Here is a 15,664-nt window from a genome sequence, read left to right as displayed (position 1 = left end):
TCTTCCCACAGCCGAAATCCACCTCCTGCATCTGTCCGATTCCCATGGACGACCAGAAAATGTGTGAAATGTAATTCCTTTTCCATGCGTGTTTCTTTGTGTGTTGTGGCAGTTCACTGCACAACAGTTTCTATTTGATTTAGGCATTTTGATACACTACTACTACCACAATTTCACACCCACAGTTACACAGCCTGGACTGACCGCTCAAGACAAGATCACCGAACGTTACCGATTTCTTCCACTAGAGGCGATAAGAGCGGCCGTGCACGCTCCCTATAAGGAAGACACAGACAAGAGGACAGGCTTTCTGCTTTAGATAGATAGATAGATGGATGGACGGACGGACGGACACAGACAGACAGACAGACAGACAGATAGATAAATAATGGTAAGATACAATATGTCCCAAATGTTAATAACATACACATAGATAAAAAATTAGGCTCATATAAGTTAGTAGTCCGTAGGACTATTTCTGACATTTTTAGTTGAAAAATGTTGAGAAAAGCTGCCTTAGAGGTATTGTAGGGAAGACTAGAAAAGGTGGAATTACAAATGAAGAGGTTAGAAAGAGGAATGGAGTTTCAAACCTACAGGACAAAACAGAAACAAGTAAGCTGAAATGATATGGGCACATAATGCGAATGGAAGAAAAAAAGAGTTACAAAGAAAGTATAGTTGGATCTTGGATTGCGAGCAAAATTCATTCCGGCTACATGCTTGTAATCCAAAGCGCTCGTATATCAAAGCAAGTTTTCCTATAAAAAACAATTGAAATGCACATGATTTGTCCACAACACAAAAATATTTATTTACATACCATTTCTAAAACAAAATATAACATAAAACAAATTAAAGTGCACTTTTCCTTAAAATGGAATCTTTGTTGGTGAGAGGGAGACTAGAGATGACATGAGAAGAGTTACTGTGTAGCACAAATTTCACTAACGGAATCACTGCTATCTGTTGTCTTACTGGGATTGTTTTCTTTTCGTGCAACTTTAACGAGGAACCCGTCCAATGACTGTTGCTTTTGCCTCTTTTTGAGGATTTCACAAAAATGTGACATTGCATTGTCATTGAACTGATTCATTGCACACACTGCTACAGCCTTATTCGGGTGGTGTTTTTCTACAAAATTTTTCACCATTTCCCACATTTTGCACTTCTCCTGAATCTCAGTTGAAGTGAGAGATTCCATTGACTTTTCTTCCTTCTCTTCCCCAGATGAGATCTCCATAACCTCGTTCTATTGTTCGCGATGCAGGTCCACCTGTTCGTTGGTGGTCATTTCCTGGCTATGTTCTTCCACCAGCTCTTGAATGTTCATGTCATTCACATCCAGCCCCATAGTCTTCCCTAAGGACACAATTTCATCGACAATCGGCAGCTCATTGTCACCAACAATCCCCTCAAAGTCATGTCCAAGAACACAGTCAGGCCACAGCTTTCCCCAAGCGGAAGTGAGAGTTCTCTTTGTGACTCCATCCCAGGCTTTATCAACGATGTTCAGGCAGTTCATGACAGGGAAATGATTTCTCCCAAACACTCGGAGGGTAAGGTTTGTTCCTTCGGTCACTTTGAAGCATCGCTGAAATAGTGCTTTGGTGTATAGCTTCTTGAAGTTTGCAATGACTTGCTCATCCACAAGCTGGAGTAGTGTTGGGAGGAAGGAACTTCACCTTAACGAACTTGAATTCTTCCAGTAAGTCATCCTCAAGGCCTCAAGGTCTGGAGGATGAGCAGGAGCATTGTCCATAGCCAGCAAGACTTCGAGAGGCAGATTATTTTCTGAAAGGTATTTCTTCACTACAGGACCAAAGATCTCGTTCACCCATTCAACAAACGAACAGGAGAGGGGAAAACATAGGCACACATGACGCTCGTATTGCGGAACCTCACTCGCTTATCAAGTTACAATTTGAAGGGTCGGGGGAAAAAAATAGGCAAGTCACTCTTTCATCGAAATTAAGATATCGTTACAGTCCGCTTCAGAGTGATCATGCGCATCTATTGAGAGATCGGAAATGGAAAAAAAGCAGGCAAGTCAGGAGAAATTAGCACTCAAAGTTTCGCTGTTAGGGGAAAGAAATAGGGAATTCAAGCACAAAAGTTGCTTTTTTCTCAAGTTGTACAAATATTGAGTCTCCTGCTTTTTTCCCCTGACCCTTCATTTATTTAAAATGTTCACTCTTCTTGCAAAACACTCGTAGACCAAGTTACTCGCATTCCGAGGTTTCACTGTACAGAGAAATAAACAGGAAAGAGACCACAAGGAAGGAATCAAAAAAGTGGATAGATACAGTGAAGGCAAGTACAGAGAAGGAAGGAGGAAAGACAGAAGAAATATTGGAAACAGGAAAAGAGTATTGGAGAGACAGGCAATGATGGAGGTCCTTGATATAAAACCCGACCCAGGAGAGAACTAGAAATGGCAACTAACGAAGAAGAAAAGAAGAACAGGAGGAGGAACTAATATTTAAAGGATATTGTGGTTTGTATTTTTTGTAGTTTTCCCATTCTCAGCCCTTTCCTGTCCCACCATCGCAATACCACCTAGGTGTCGGTGCGACAAAGCAATTTGTAAAAAAAAAAAAATTTTTAAATAAACAACCCACAACAACAGCACTAACACAAATGTCAAAAGTCAAGTCTAAGAGATCAAATGGGTCATCACAATGCATGATTCTGCAAGAATTATACAAGACATCCTCCAAAACTTAAAGCGGAAAACTGCCTTAGACCTCAGATACATATCATCATCATTCATCACTTATTTGCTTTGGGGCTGTCGCACAAGTGGCAGATTCATTATCAGCTGTTATATAATATGGTATATTCTTCTTAAATGATTTTCAAGTTGAAAATTTATCAAATATATACTTTGGTAAATTATTTCAATCCCTACTTACATGCTCGCTCCTTTACATCTTCAATACAACTGCTAATAATAATGTTATTCGCTTTACATCCCACTGTCTGACTCATTGGCTGAATGGTCAGCTTACTGGCCTCGGTTCAGAGGGTCCCAGGTTCGATTCCCGGCTGGGTCGGGGATTTTAACCTTCATTGGTTAATTCCAACGGCCCAGAGGCTGAGTGTTTCTGCTGTCCCCAACATCCCTGCAACTCACACACCACACATAACACTATCCTCCACCACAATAACACACAGTTACCTACACATGGCAGATGCCGCCCATCCTCATCTGAGGGCCTGCCTTACAAGGGCTGCACTCGGCTAGAAATAGCCACACGAAATTATTATTATACGTCCCACTAACTACTTCTATGGTTTTTAGAGACGCCGAGGTGCTGGAATTTAGTCCCACAGGAATTATTTTACATGCCAGTAAATCTACTGACACAAGGCTGATGTACTTGAGCACCTTCAAATACCACCAGACTGAGCCAGGATCGAACCTGCCAAGCTGGGGTCAGAAGGCCAGCGCCTTAACATCTGAGCCAATCAGCCCGGCGATATAGGCTAGCTAAATTACGAGCTACGGCACGTAATTACACGTTACGCCACTCATGGATTTCACCACAGATTCTGCCAAACCAAAAACTTTCACCAGCCGAACGAAGACTGTATATGTAACCTGTGCAACGATAATTGTGAAAGATACCATGCACAAAACTGCAAAATGAGGACAACCTCAATAATAAGAATGGCATTAGCATAGTTGACCATCTGTACAAAAACTGTTTTTGCACATTGTGCGCTTTTCATTTAATAATAATAATAATATAGGCTAGCTGCTAACTGCCCTTATAATCATATGAAGATATCTGTAACCCTTATTCGCAACCTTGTTGATGTTATTACCCCCAATGAATATTAACAACCAAGTACATACAGCAGTCGGCATGAGTTATATTCTCTCCATCAACACAGTAATTAAAAATGAGGCAATGTTCCTTCTTAGTGAAACTTACAACCTGACTTTTCACCCTGTTTGCCATCATGCCATTGTCTGCTGGTCACCTCATAACTTAATCAAAATATTTTTGCAGTCACTCACAATCCTGTAACTTATTTATTACTCTATATAGTAGAACGTAATCTGCAAAAAAAAGCCTTATCTGCGATTTCAATTCTCTACTCACATAATTTCTATACGGGGTGTTTGAAAAAAAAACTCCCTAGTTTTAATGTTGTAGAATCTGTACAAAGTGACATACACTATTCTAGTTTGTGGTGTGTGATTCGTCAACTCTCCAAGTTTGGCTCCCTTGCAGTTGGCAGGTCTGCTTGACCTTGAGACGGCGCCAAGACAATTTTACAAGCATTTTTAATATAATCAGAGGAGACAAGCAATATATGTCAGCTCACTGCCTTGTAATTACTGTATCTGCTTTATGTTTCTTTTTTGGGGGGAATTACTAAAGCAACTACCCATTTCATTTGGTATAACTCCTTCATGCTAATAGTAGTCAAATTAGTACTTGAGATATAGTATTAACACATTCATCCCAACATGCACCATCGGTGGTACACGACTAAAAAATCTTATCTCTCAAAAATTGCTTTGTATTTAGCATTGCATTCCTTAAAAGATGACATCGGGTTTTTATATAAGAAACATTGTTTTTCACAAGAAACCCCTTCATTAATGGTCAGTTTGTATATTTTAACAGTTTTAGAGACATTTTATGCACTTAATTTTGTGCACCACCAGAGGCGCACGATGGCATTTGGTAATCAAGCGTCAATATCATGCCGTTGTGTGCCACCGGTGGTACATGCAATTTCATGGTCATTGAAGTAGATTTTGAAGATGTTTAATTTCAAAAGACTGCTTGTAAGAGTGCAACACCTCCCGTAAGCAATCAGCAGAGCGCCCTTTCAGTGTATTTATGAACCTCTCACGTTCGATAATACTGAAACAATTTTACAGTTCATTGTTTATGGTTTAAATTGGTCTCGTAGGCCTACCGCATAAAATGGTAGTTTTTGCTGGAGCTGTTTTAGGAAGAGTAAAACCACATTCCTGTTTTAATTTGTGGTAGGCCTAAATATTTATCATGGATCCCGATGAAATTAAAGGAATTCTAAATGAAAGTACATGTGTGCCTGAACTTATGACATATTAGTATCTGGAAATGAATATTTACTATCAGATACTTTTTTTTTTTTTTTTTTTTTTTTTTTGCTATTTGCTTTACGTCGCACCGACACAGATATGTCTTATGGCGACGATGGGATAGGAAAGGCCTAGGAATTGGAAGGAAGCGGCCGAGGCCTTAATTAAGGTACAGCCCCGGCATTTGCCTGGTGTGAAAATGGGAAACTACGGAAAACCATCTTCAGGGCTGCCGACAGTGGGGTTCGAACCCACTATCTCCCGATTACTGGTTACTGGCCGCACTTAAGCGACTGCAGCTATCGAGCTCAGTCCATCAGATACTAAAAGTGGTAGTGATCTTATAGGTGTGGTAGAAGAAAGTGAGGAAGAACGAAGTGATGAAGAAAGGAGTCACGATGATCCAGTACAAATGGTAGTAAGTTCTCTTAATAATGATCACGCAAACAATATTTTGGAGTGGACTAACTTGAAAGCCACGTGTGGGGAAGTTCCTTTTTCCAGACAGCCAGGGCTGCAGTATAATTTGAATTTAACAAACCCTTTGACAGTATATAAGTAATTTTTAGATGATGAAATCTTAGATGTAATTGTTTTGGAAACCAACAGGTATGCATGGCAATACGCTGCCTCTTGTAGAGTAAAAAGATGATCACTAATGGCTAAATGGAAGGACTGCACAAAAGAGGAAATAAAGAAGCTGCTTGGAGTTCTTATAATCATGGGCATTTGTCCTCTTCCCCAAAGAAAAATTTACTGGTCTAACAATCCTATGTATGGAAATGAGGTTATAAAGAAAACTATGACACCGATTTGACACCCTGCTGAAATGCTTGCATTTCCATAATAACGAAGAACCAACCATTGTTGAACCACACCTAGCATACATCAAAATGTGTGTTCTTACATTATGAAAGTCAATTTGCATTGGAATTTAATAAATCAACCTTATAATAACTATATAGAATTTTGTAATCTTACAAGTTGTTTTCATAATTAAAGAAGGTTATTGAATGACTTACTTAAAACCATTCTGCACCAATTTCTGTTATATCATATACCACCAGTAGTACACAATGCATACAATCCTAATAAAGCTGAAGCATTACTCTATTTCCTTGCACAAACCCCTAACTGCAATATAAAGCAACATGTATCTCAAACCACATTCACGTCACGTTTTATAAAAGAACAGCGTGCGCCACCGGTGGCGTCAGAATTTTGGGAACTCGGTTGTTCGTCAGGCTGAACATGTTAAGTAATATTCCAACCCATTATCTTTAGTATGTCCCCAGAAATTCCAGCTACTTTTATACCTTTTTCATAAATATTTTTATTATCATAGGTAAATTTCAGTACTTCACTAACATTAGTCACCTCCTCTATCATCATCATCATTTCCCCTTATCCAGTTCCTGCTGGGTCAGGGTATTTATAGCACTTCTCCATCTTCCTCTTTCCTTCCACCATTCCTCTGCCACGATCTTGTCCCAGTCTAAATTTCGTCTTCTTATGCCGCTCTTCACTGATTCAATCCACCTTGTTCTAGGTCTTCTTCTTGCTGTCTTGCCCTCACACTTTGCCTCCAGCATCTGTCTTGGAATTCTATTCTCCTCCATCCTCTTTACATGTCCAAACCACCTTACTTTATACATTTTAACTCTCTCATTTAGCTTTCCTATCCTAACTTCCTTACTAACATCTTCATTTCTTACTCTGTCTTGTCTCGTATCATACTTCTTAGGAATTTCATCTCACTGACTTTAATTCTACTCTCTTGCCTGCTAGACAAAGTCCAAGTCTCAGCTGCATAAGTCACTATGGGGACGTAGTACATTTTGTACATTATCTCCTTATTTTTCCTTGGTACTTCTTTGCTCCAAACAAGTTTTCTTACACTTTGGTAGAATGCATTACTCTGCTGTACCCTCCTGCTAATCTCCATGTCCACCCTAGCATTTTGCATTAATTCACTTCCTAGGTATTTAAAGCTGTCCACAAGTTCCAGACTCTGACTCCACAGTGCCCTTTCCTTGCCTTTTCCCTCTCAACATCACCATAGTCTTGCTTTTCTCTGTACTGAATTTCATGCCATACTTCTCAATTTTTTTGTTCAGTACATCTAGTTGTTGTTGCACTTCTTTGCTGTCCTTTCCTCAGATCACATCATCATCTGACAGCACGCTCCCCTGTCTTAGTCCAGTTCCTAAACCATTGTACATTGCTTCACCATTTCTAACATTTCTCTTCCGAGTCTCTTTTTAACCATGGTTTCCCAAACCTTCTCTCCGAGTACACTATCATATGCCTTTTCTATGTCTATGAAAGTCATAACCAGATCCTTTCCATATTCCCAGTTCTTTTCCTCTACCTGGGCATTATCATTATGGTTTTTTTTTTGCTTTACATTGCACTGACACAGATAGGTCTTCACAACTTAGTATTTTTATTTTCCACCTTCTCGACACATTAATTTCTTAAGGCAACTTATTGATTAAAAGTGATACATACACTGACTGACAGAGCAAATGCAACACCAAGAAGGAGTGGTCAGAACTTTATGCCAATTGCAGGGTAGACTGACGTCACTGAGGTATGCTCATGATGTGAAATGCGCCGCTGTGCTGCGCACGTAGCGAACGATAAATGGGACACGGTGTTGGCGAATGGCCCACTTCGTACCGTGATTTCTCAGCCGACAGTCATTGTAGAACGTGTTGTCGTGTGCCACAGGACACGTGTATAGCTAAGAATGCCAGGCCGCCGTCAACGGAGGCATTTCCAGCAGACAGACGACTTTACGAGGGGTATGGTGATCGGGCTGAGAAGGGCAGGTTGGTCACTTCGTCAAATCACAGCCGATACCCATAGGGATGTGTCCACGGTGCAGCGCCTGTGGCGAAGATGGTTGGCGCAGGGACATGTGGCACGTGCGAGGGGTCCACGCGCAGCCCGAGTGACGTCAGCACGCGAGGATCGGCGCATCCGCCGCCAAGCGGTGGCAGCCCCGCACGCCACGTCAACCACCATTCTTTAGCATGTGCAAGACACCCTGGCTGTTCCAATATCGACCAGAACAATTTCCCGTCGATTGGTTGAAGGAGGCCTGCACTCCCGGCGTCCACTCAGAAGACTACCATTGACTCCACAGCATAGACGTGCACGCCTGGCATGGTGCCGGGCTAGAGCGACTTGGATGAGGGAATGGCGGAACGTCGTGTTCTCCGATGAGTCACGCTTCTGTTCTGTCAGTGATAGTCACCGCAGACGAGTGTGGCGTCGGCGTGGAGAAAGGTCAAATCCGGCAGTAACTGTGGAGCGCCCTACCGCTAGACAATGCGGCATCATGGTTTGGGGCGCTATTGCGTATGATTCCACGTCACCTCTAGTGCGTATTCAAGGCACGTTAAATGCCCACCGCTACGTGCAGCATGTGCTGCGGCCGGTGGCACTCCCGTACCTTCAGGGGCTGCCCAATGCTCTGTTTCAGCAAGATAATGCCCGCCCACACACTGCTCGCATCTCCCAACAGGCTCTACGAGGTGTACAGATGCTTCCGTGGCCAGCGTACTCTCCGGATCTCTCACCAATCGAACACGTGTGGGATGTCATTGGACGCCGTTTGCAAACTCTGCTCCAGCCTCATACGGACGACCAACTGTGGCAAATGGTTGACAGAGAATGGAGAACCATCCCTCAGGACACCATCCGCACTCTTATTGACTCTGTACCTCGACGTGTTTCTGCGTGCATCGCCGCTCGCGGTGGTCCTACATCCTACTGAGTCGATGCCGTGCGCATTGTGTAACCTGCATATCGGTTTGAAATAAACATCAATTATTCGTCCGTGCCGTTTCTGTTTTTTCCCCAACTTTCATCCCTTTCGAACCACTCCTTCTTGGTGTTGCATTTGCTCTGTCAGTCAGTGTATTTTGTATATTATGAACATCTTCAGCCACATAACACAGTTTAGATGAAAAATTCATATATTGACAAAGTATCAATGCTTGAGAGGAAGTGTCCATAAATTAATGTTAAATCTGTTAAAGTGCGATACGGACCATGAAGCTGATTTTATATAAACAGATAGGTCTTACGGCGACGATGGGATAGGAAAGGACTAGGAATGGGAAGAATGTGGCCGTGGCCTTGATTAAGGTACAGCCTCAGCATTTGCCCTGTGTGAAAATGGGAAAGCATGGAAAACCATTTCCAGGGCTGCCAACAGTGGGGGTTTGAACCCACTATCTCTCGATTGCAAACTCACAGCTGCACGATCCTAACCGCATGGCCAACTCGCTCAGTGAAAGTAGTGTCAATATGCACACACAAATTTCAAACAGAAAAATTCAGCGAAGGTCAAGAGCTGATTTTTTAAATATTGTCTTAGTAAGATATGACCTAGGACTTAGGACTGAAAAGTTACAAATTTATAGATCATCCTAGTTACTAACCATTAGAAGGTAATACAAATTTCTTCTACAGTTGTATCAGTCATCAAACGTTGGCAATCATTCTGGCCGTCACAGTTTCCTTGTTGACTACATGGAATAGCGAGATAGTTTTTTGTTCAAACCACTGTCTCAGGTCATGCATCCAAGAAGTGTGAGTTCTCCCAGGACCTGTCTTTCCCTCGATCTTTACTTCATTTGCAGGAGTTTGTAGGCTTTTGGGTGCCTCATGACATGACCAAAAAAGAAGAGCTTCTTGATCTTCAAAGCCCTACAGAGACTTTTTCTTTACACATTCTGGTCAAGATCTCCTCATTTTGTATTCCGTCTACCCAACTAATACAAAGCATGCAAGAATAGAGCCACATTTCAAATGCTTCTATCTTCTCATGGTACTTTTTTCATCAACCAAGATTCGACTCCATACAGCATGATGGAGAACACACAGAGCCATGTGATCCTAGTCCGCAGGTGCAATGGTAGTTCTCTGTAACAGAGCACTTGGCTGCCCTGGCCTTCTCAATGAGGCACTTTATTTCTTGAGAATGGTCCCAGTGCTCATTGACAATGCTGCCTAGCTACATAATCTTCTCGACCTCTGTATTGGCACTCCACTGACTCACAAACCAGGAGCTACATCATGGCCCTTGCTCACAATGACGTAGACCAAAGTTTTCACATGCCTCCACCACTTTTGACAGCACGGACAATACCTGTCTCTTTGAGTATGGTCAACATTATCTCATGCCAAACTCTGTCAAACACCTTCTCAAAGTGTCTAGCAGATTATTAAGTGACAAATGAGAACAGTTACAAGTAACTATTCTCATTTTGGTTCCGAACTGAAGATGGCATATATCACAAATATTATAATATTTGTGATAAATGAGAACAGTTTGATGAAGAAACGATTCTACTATTATGGACGTTTACAACTCACAAAAAGTCTGGGTATGCTATAAGTAGGGGGCTGTGTACACAATAAAAGACATGCTCGGACATGGACAAACATAGGTTTGATTTACTTTCAGAAGTCTATACCAGAAATATTAACCAGGTTCATTCCTGGAGTCAAAAGCAACCAAGTATTGAGCTAGCTATTCTATCCCACTTAGTGCCAAGGTTATGAATACAAAATGCCTGTTATATTTCCCTCCTCGGTCCTTTATAGTCTGTAATGAGATGGCTTTGCTTCCTTTGTATGCTACGAGTTTTAAAGAAACTATTGAGAAGCCTCGATGGATTCCACGTGGTCATCGTTGTGCTTCAAACATAGTATAATGAGGAATATGCAATAACACTAACGTAATTCATTTCTATGAAAAAGGAGTCAAAACATCACACACAGGTCTTTACCCAAAGGCATTGATGAAAATCTCATCATCATCCTTTTTGATCTGTGCTTGGTATTCAGTGTCTTCAGGATGAAAATGTTTTCTTGTAAAGTCAGTGCAGAAACAACTCTGGGGATACAACATCAAATGAAATATTTACACCAAATAATTTTACAGATTATCACACAAGGGCTCAAGCTAGCAACTGTTGCATAATCAATCGTCTAGCACGAAGCAATGATAATCGCAACATCCATTAAGAACAGACCAGATAGGCCTATGGAAATAACATGTGGAGGAGGGGAACAATAGAAAGTAGACAGTTTTAAATATCTGGGAGCATTATTGAGGAAAGTGGGAAAAACAGGAAGGAAATAAACAAACAGGGCAGAAAGGGACACCTATTCTTCTGTGTAAGATGTTTAATATAAAGCAGAAAAGTGCCACAGAAGCAAAAAAATATATTCTATAGGTTTGTTCCAACACGAACAGGAACAGTTTGCAAACAGTCTGACGCATGCACGGGAAGGAAAGAGCGTTCCAACAAACTTCCAACTCAAACGAGGACTCGGAGTCTGTTGTTCCAACAGACTGTGGACCGTTCGTGAATCAGTTTGCTGACTGGCAAAGCAGTTCATGGTCCAGAATATAGAACTGTGTGTCGGTGACATGCGCAGTACACCAAAATAACTGCGAGCTGTGCATTGAGGTCCATAGCTGTGTACAGCTGATCACTCATCATCATCATCATCATCATCTGGCGGGAGAAGACGACACGTTATACATATTATTATAATTAAATACAAGTACGGTGTTATTATACAGTTAAAAAGTCATATTTGACTCCACGCTAACAAAGTAGTTAAATTTTATGAACTCAGACTCCAGTGAAGATGATCTGGAGATACATTACAATATCCCAAAAGTGAAAAATTATCATTATTTAGGCAAGTCATCATTATTTATTACTTATTTGCAATAATGTTTAAATGATTTTCATATTACATGTAGTGACATAAATGATTTAGTAACCAAAATTCTCGTCCGGTCCCGCGGTGTAGGGGGTAACAAGTCCGCCTGTCACCCAGCGGCCCTGGGTTTGATTCCTGGCCGGGTCAGGGGTTTTTAATTGTAAATGATTAATATCCCTGGCCTGGGGACTGGGTGTTTGTTCCGTCCTTAACGCTTAACGTTCCTTTCCTCACATCCAACACTCTAAACTTCCGCAATTCCAATTACTCGCAGGTTCATATCATATGATGCAAGTAGGGGCAAAAGATCTATATAGGTCGACGCCCCGAACAAACAGCATTTTTTTTAAAGAAAAATCTCTCTCTCTCTCTAGAAGAAACAGTGTCTCGCTATGATAATGGAATGTTCAAGGAGCATTAACAAGCAAAACAGAACAAAAACTGTTTATTTATCCTCTAACATGCTGACCACGGATCTACCGCATAATCGTGAAGGCATGCGCATTGTAATTTTTCTTGACCGTTCACGAACCGTTCCAACAGACTGCTGTTTAGCGACGGTCCCCAAGTACATAGCTCGCGCATGCGCTTACATCAGTCCACTAATCGGTACGAAACCGTACGCAAACTGCTCGTTGGAACAAACCTTATATAACACCTACTATGTTCCTATCTTGACTTACGCATCCAAAACATGGACAATGACAGAACAAAATAAAAGAAGAAGTAGCGAGCATTTGTACACCACACCTGAGAAACTGTGGCTGGAAAATTATTATGATAATGATGATAATGATGATCATGACGATGATCAAAATATAGCTGTGTCACAGACTACATTTATACTAGTACTAAAATGTGTCTCAAAATATAATATCCCAATTAATCTATATAATTACATATACTGTTACCTAGAAGCTCCAGAGACCAGGTAGAAATAATAGGTGCCCAAGCTTCAGGATTAGCACTGACAAAATTGCAAAGAATGTTGTGTATTTCTGCAATGGTTGCTTCTTCTTGAAGAGATCCACTTGATGAGCCATGAGTCATATCAGTCTAAAAAATACAATGAGCATTCCATTTCTTTTAAAAAATCCATAATAGCAGAATACTGTACAATAATCGATTATCCTGGACTGTCAACTCAAAATGCTAGGAACTCTAAGTAGAAGTAACAACCATCCTGTCTAACAGCCCTAATTAAAATGCAAATTATATGCAGTGAATAATGATTTTATTAATGGATTTTAACTTAATAGAGGGTAGCATTTAATTTATTACCGTATCAAAAATTAATTTCCAGTAATCTTCAATTTTCCAGTAATCTCAAGAATGTTCACAACTTTTACAAAAGTAGGTTTTCTAAGATGTTACTACCACAAAGTCACTTTACACTGAGTGGGGAATAATTCAAAAATGGCCTGCAGCAGGGAAAAGTGAACACACACTGATTTAACTTACCTCTATCTGGGTAACATATTTTGAAACTGCATCATCAAACAGTGAGCAGAAATATTCTAGGACAGCATCGCGGGCAGCAGGTAGAGTTTTTAACAAGGAAAGTGCAGTGCGCGCAAGTTCCAAGGGATTGATCTTTACTGTTCTAGTAGCTCCAGAAAGAAATGTCCTCAACTCAGTGAGAAGATCTTGAGTTGGAACTGTCTTAATTACACTAGTACCAGACATGCCTGAAAAGGAAAAGATTCATGTCATTCACAGCAGGCAAAAGAAGAATCGTTAAGCATGTGAATTATGAACACATTATGCAGTGAAGGTAAATAAAAGCCTAAAAAGTCCTACAGAGATGTATACATTGCATTAGCACATCTAACTGCTCTCAATAAACATATAAACCAAAGAAGGAGGTACCTGTAATTTTAATTACTGCACTGATAGGGTGAAAGTACCTCATGGGGGGGACCACAATAAGTACCTAGGTATTAGCCTAATAGCCTACAAGGAAAGATCTTCATTGGGGTAATCACATAAACTGGACTATAAATAAAAGTCACTGGTACTGATCTCTTCATATAGCTATGAGAATATTAGGGGTTGAAGTGAGGACGTAAAGGAGAGGACATACAAGTAACTGGTAAGACCACAATTAGAGTATGGTTCCAGTTCATGGGACCCTCACCAGGAATACGGTAGGGCCTACTTGATTTGAGAATTGTTCTGGGTGATCTCTGACAAAAGAGTAGTGTTACAAAAATACAGCAAACTTTTGGACTGAGAAGACTTGGGAATAAGGAGACAAGCTGCTCGACTAAGCGGTACATGCATATTTATAAAGATTTTGGGTCTGACAGAGTTACATAGGCCTATGTAATCTATAAGATTATAAGTTGTAATGAATGGGTAGAACCTCAAGGTATCTATCATACAATTTTCAAGTAAGCGGTATGTTCCAAGCTGTCAGTGGAGAGATGGTTTAGAATCACATTAGTCAATGAATAAGGTTGAGTGGTGTTTTTAAAAGTAGGAAAGACCACAATAGAAGGATGAAGTTGAAATTCAAGAAGACAAATTGGGGCAAATATTTGTGTATAGGAAGAGGATTTTGAGATTGAAATAATTTACCAACGGAGATATTCAATAAATGTCCAACTTCTTTGCAATTATTTAAGGACTAGGTAAACAAAAGATAGGAAATCTGCCACCTGGGCGACTGCCCTAAATGCATATCAATAGTGACTGAACACCTTCCAACCCCAAACCGTTTAACTTTAGGAAGAACGATAACCTCAAAATAAAGGTAGTAAGTCCATTGTCATCGCAAACTGTTGACTTAAATATTCGTTCTGGCACTTAATTTAATAATACGCGTAAAGGGCAAAAGAGGCTGCGTAAATTATAAGGAATACACTACCTTCAAATTACAGTCTGGAAGAGATGTCCTTAAACAAACGTGGTGTATACCAAAGAGAATGTGTATAATATGGTTTTCGTTGAGCGTTAAAGTGAGGTTAACTTGTTAAGCAAACTTAAAGAACCCCTATGGATTTCATTTTAAAAGAAATTCGCTAAAACGTACGATAATAAATAATTTTAAAACATAGATAAAAGTTTCATTTTTCCTGAAGAGTTCTGAGAGAAACCACAAAAGAAACAATATTCCGATGCCAAGCAAACAAGCGGCCAACAGACAACAGCCATAGACAGCACCTCAATTATTACCGGTATCTAAAAATTGCACAATTTTGCTATTTGTTAATTCATGCCACTTAAACTAATATGCCGAGATAATCAACACTGTCACTAAATTTAAATCGAGAGTAATCGCCTTAAGAATTTTATCATTCGTTAACCATAATCGCACCAGCTGCAGTTACTCAAGAAAAGAAAAGAACAATTATCTTGCTTTATTTAATTCTAAGGGTCTCCTTCCGTGAGACAACGGGTACTATGCTATCATACCCAATTAAGTATTCGTCTACCGACTAACAATAACATTTTCATAAACTACAGGTTATCATCGTTCATAGGCACATTTTCCATAGACGTGGGCCTACCACAAATGCATTTCTTCATGCATTCTGGTACGATTCTCTTCCATTCTTGATCTCTTATTTTGAGTTCATTGGTGTTCGATCTACCGTTCTCGTCGATTTATCCTATAAATTTTCAATTTACAGATACTAAAGAAACGTCCCTCAGTCCGGGGCACCCTTTAAGTGGAGAGAGGGTGCTAAGAATCCCCCTGAGGTCAAGTAGTGATAAGTTTCAAGTTTATAACAAAAGAATAAGAATCGCCACATGGAATGTGCGAAGTCTATATATGGCTGGGAAACTTGCAAACGTTGAATCAGAAATGCAATG

General features: G+C 40.4%; 1 protein-coding gene across 2 annotated transcripts in view; it reads right to left on the bottom strand.

Annotated features, from left to right (window-relative positions):
- The window catches only part of omd (integrator complex subunit 5 omd), a 135,996-nt gene extending 120,829 nt beyond the window's left edge, over positions 1 to 15,167 (bottom strand). The window contains exons 1-3 of one of the 2 annotated variants that reach the window (XM_067135447.2): positions 14,715 to 15,167; positions 13,307 to 13,533; positions 12,757 to 12,901 (exon numbers count right to left, since the gene is read on the bottom strand). In XM_067135447.2, the coding sequence (XP_066991548.1) occupies positions 12,757 to 12,901; positions 13,307 to 13,531 (370 nt within the window). In that variant the 5' untranslated portion in view covers positions 13,532 to 13,533; positions 14,715 to 15,167. Of the gene's footprint in view, positions 1 to 12,756; positions 12,902 to 13,306; positions 13,534 to 13,714; positions 13,799 to 14,714 lie in introns of those variants that run through there. The other variant, XM_067135446.2, reaches the window with a different exon arrangement.
- Positions 15,168 to 15,664: the final 497 nt, after the last annotated feature.

Source organism: Anabrus simplex, chromosome 1 (assembly GCF_040414725.1).
Source record: "Anabrus simplex isolate iqAnaSimp1 chromosome 1, ASM4041472v1, whole genome shotgun sequence".
In the NCBI taxonomy this organism is placed as follows: Eukaryota; Metazoa; Arthropoda; class Insecta; order Orthoptera; family Tettigoniidae; genus Anabrus; species Anabrus simplex.
Note: the sequence above shows the minus strand (reverse complement) of the source record. Positions and strands in the feature narration are given on the sequence as shown.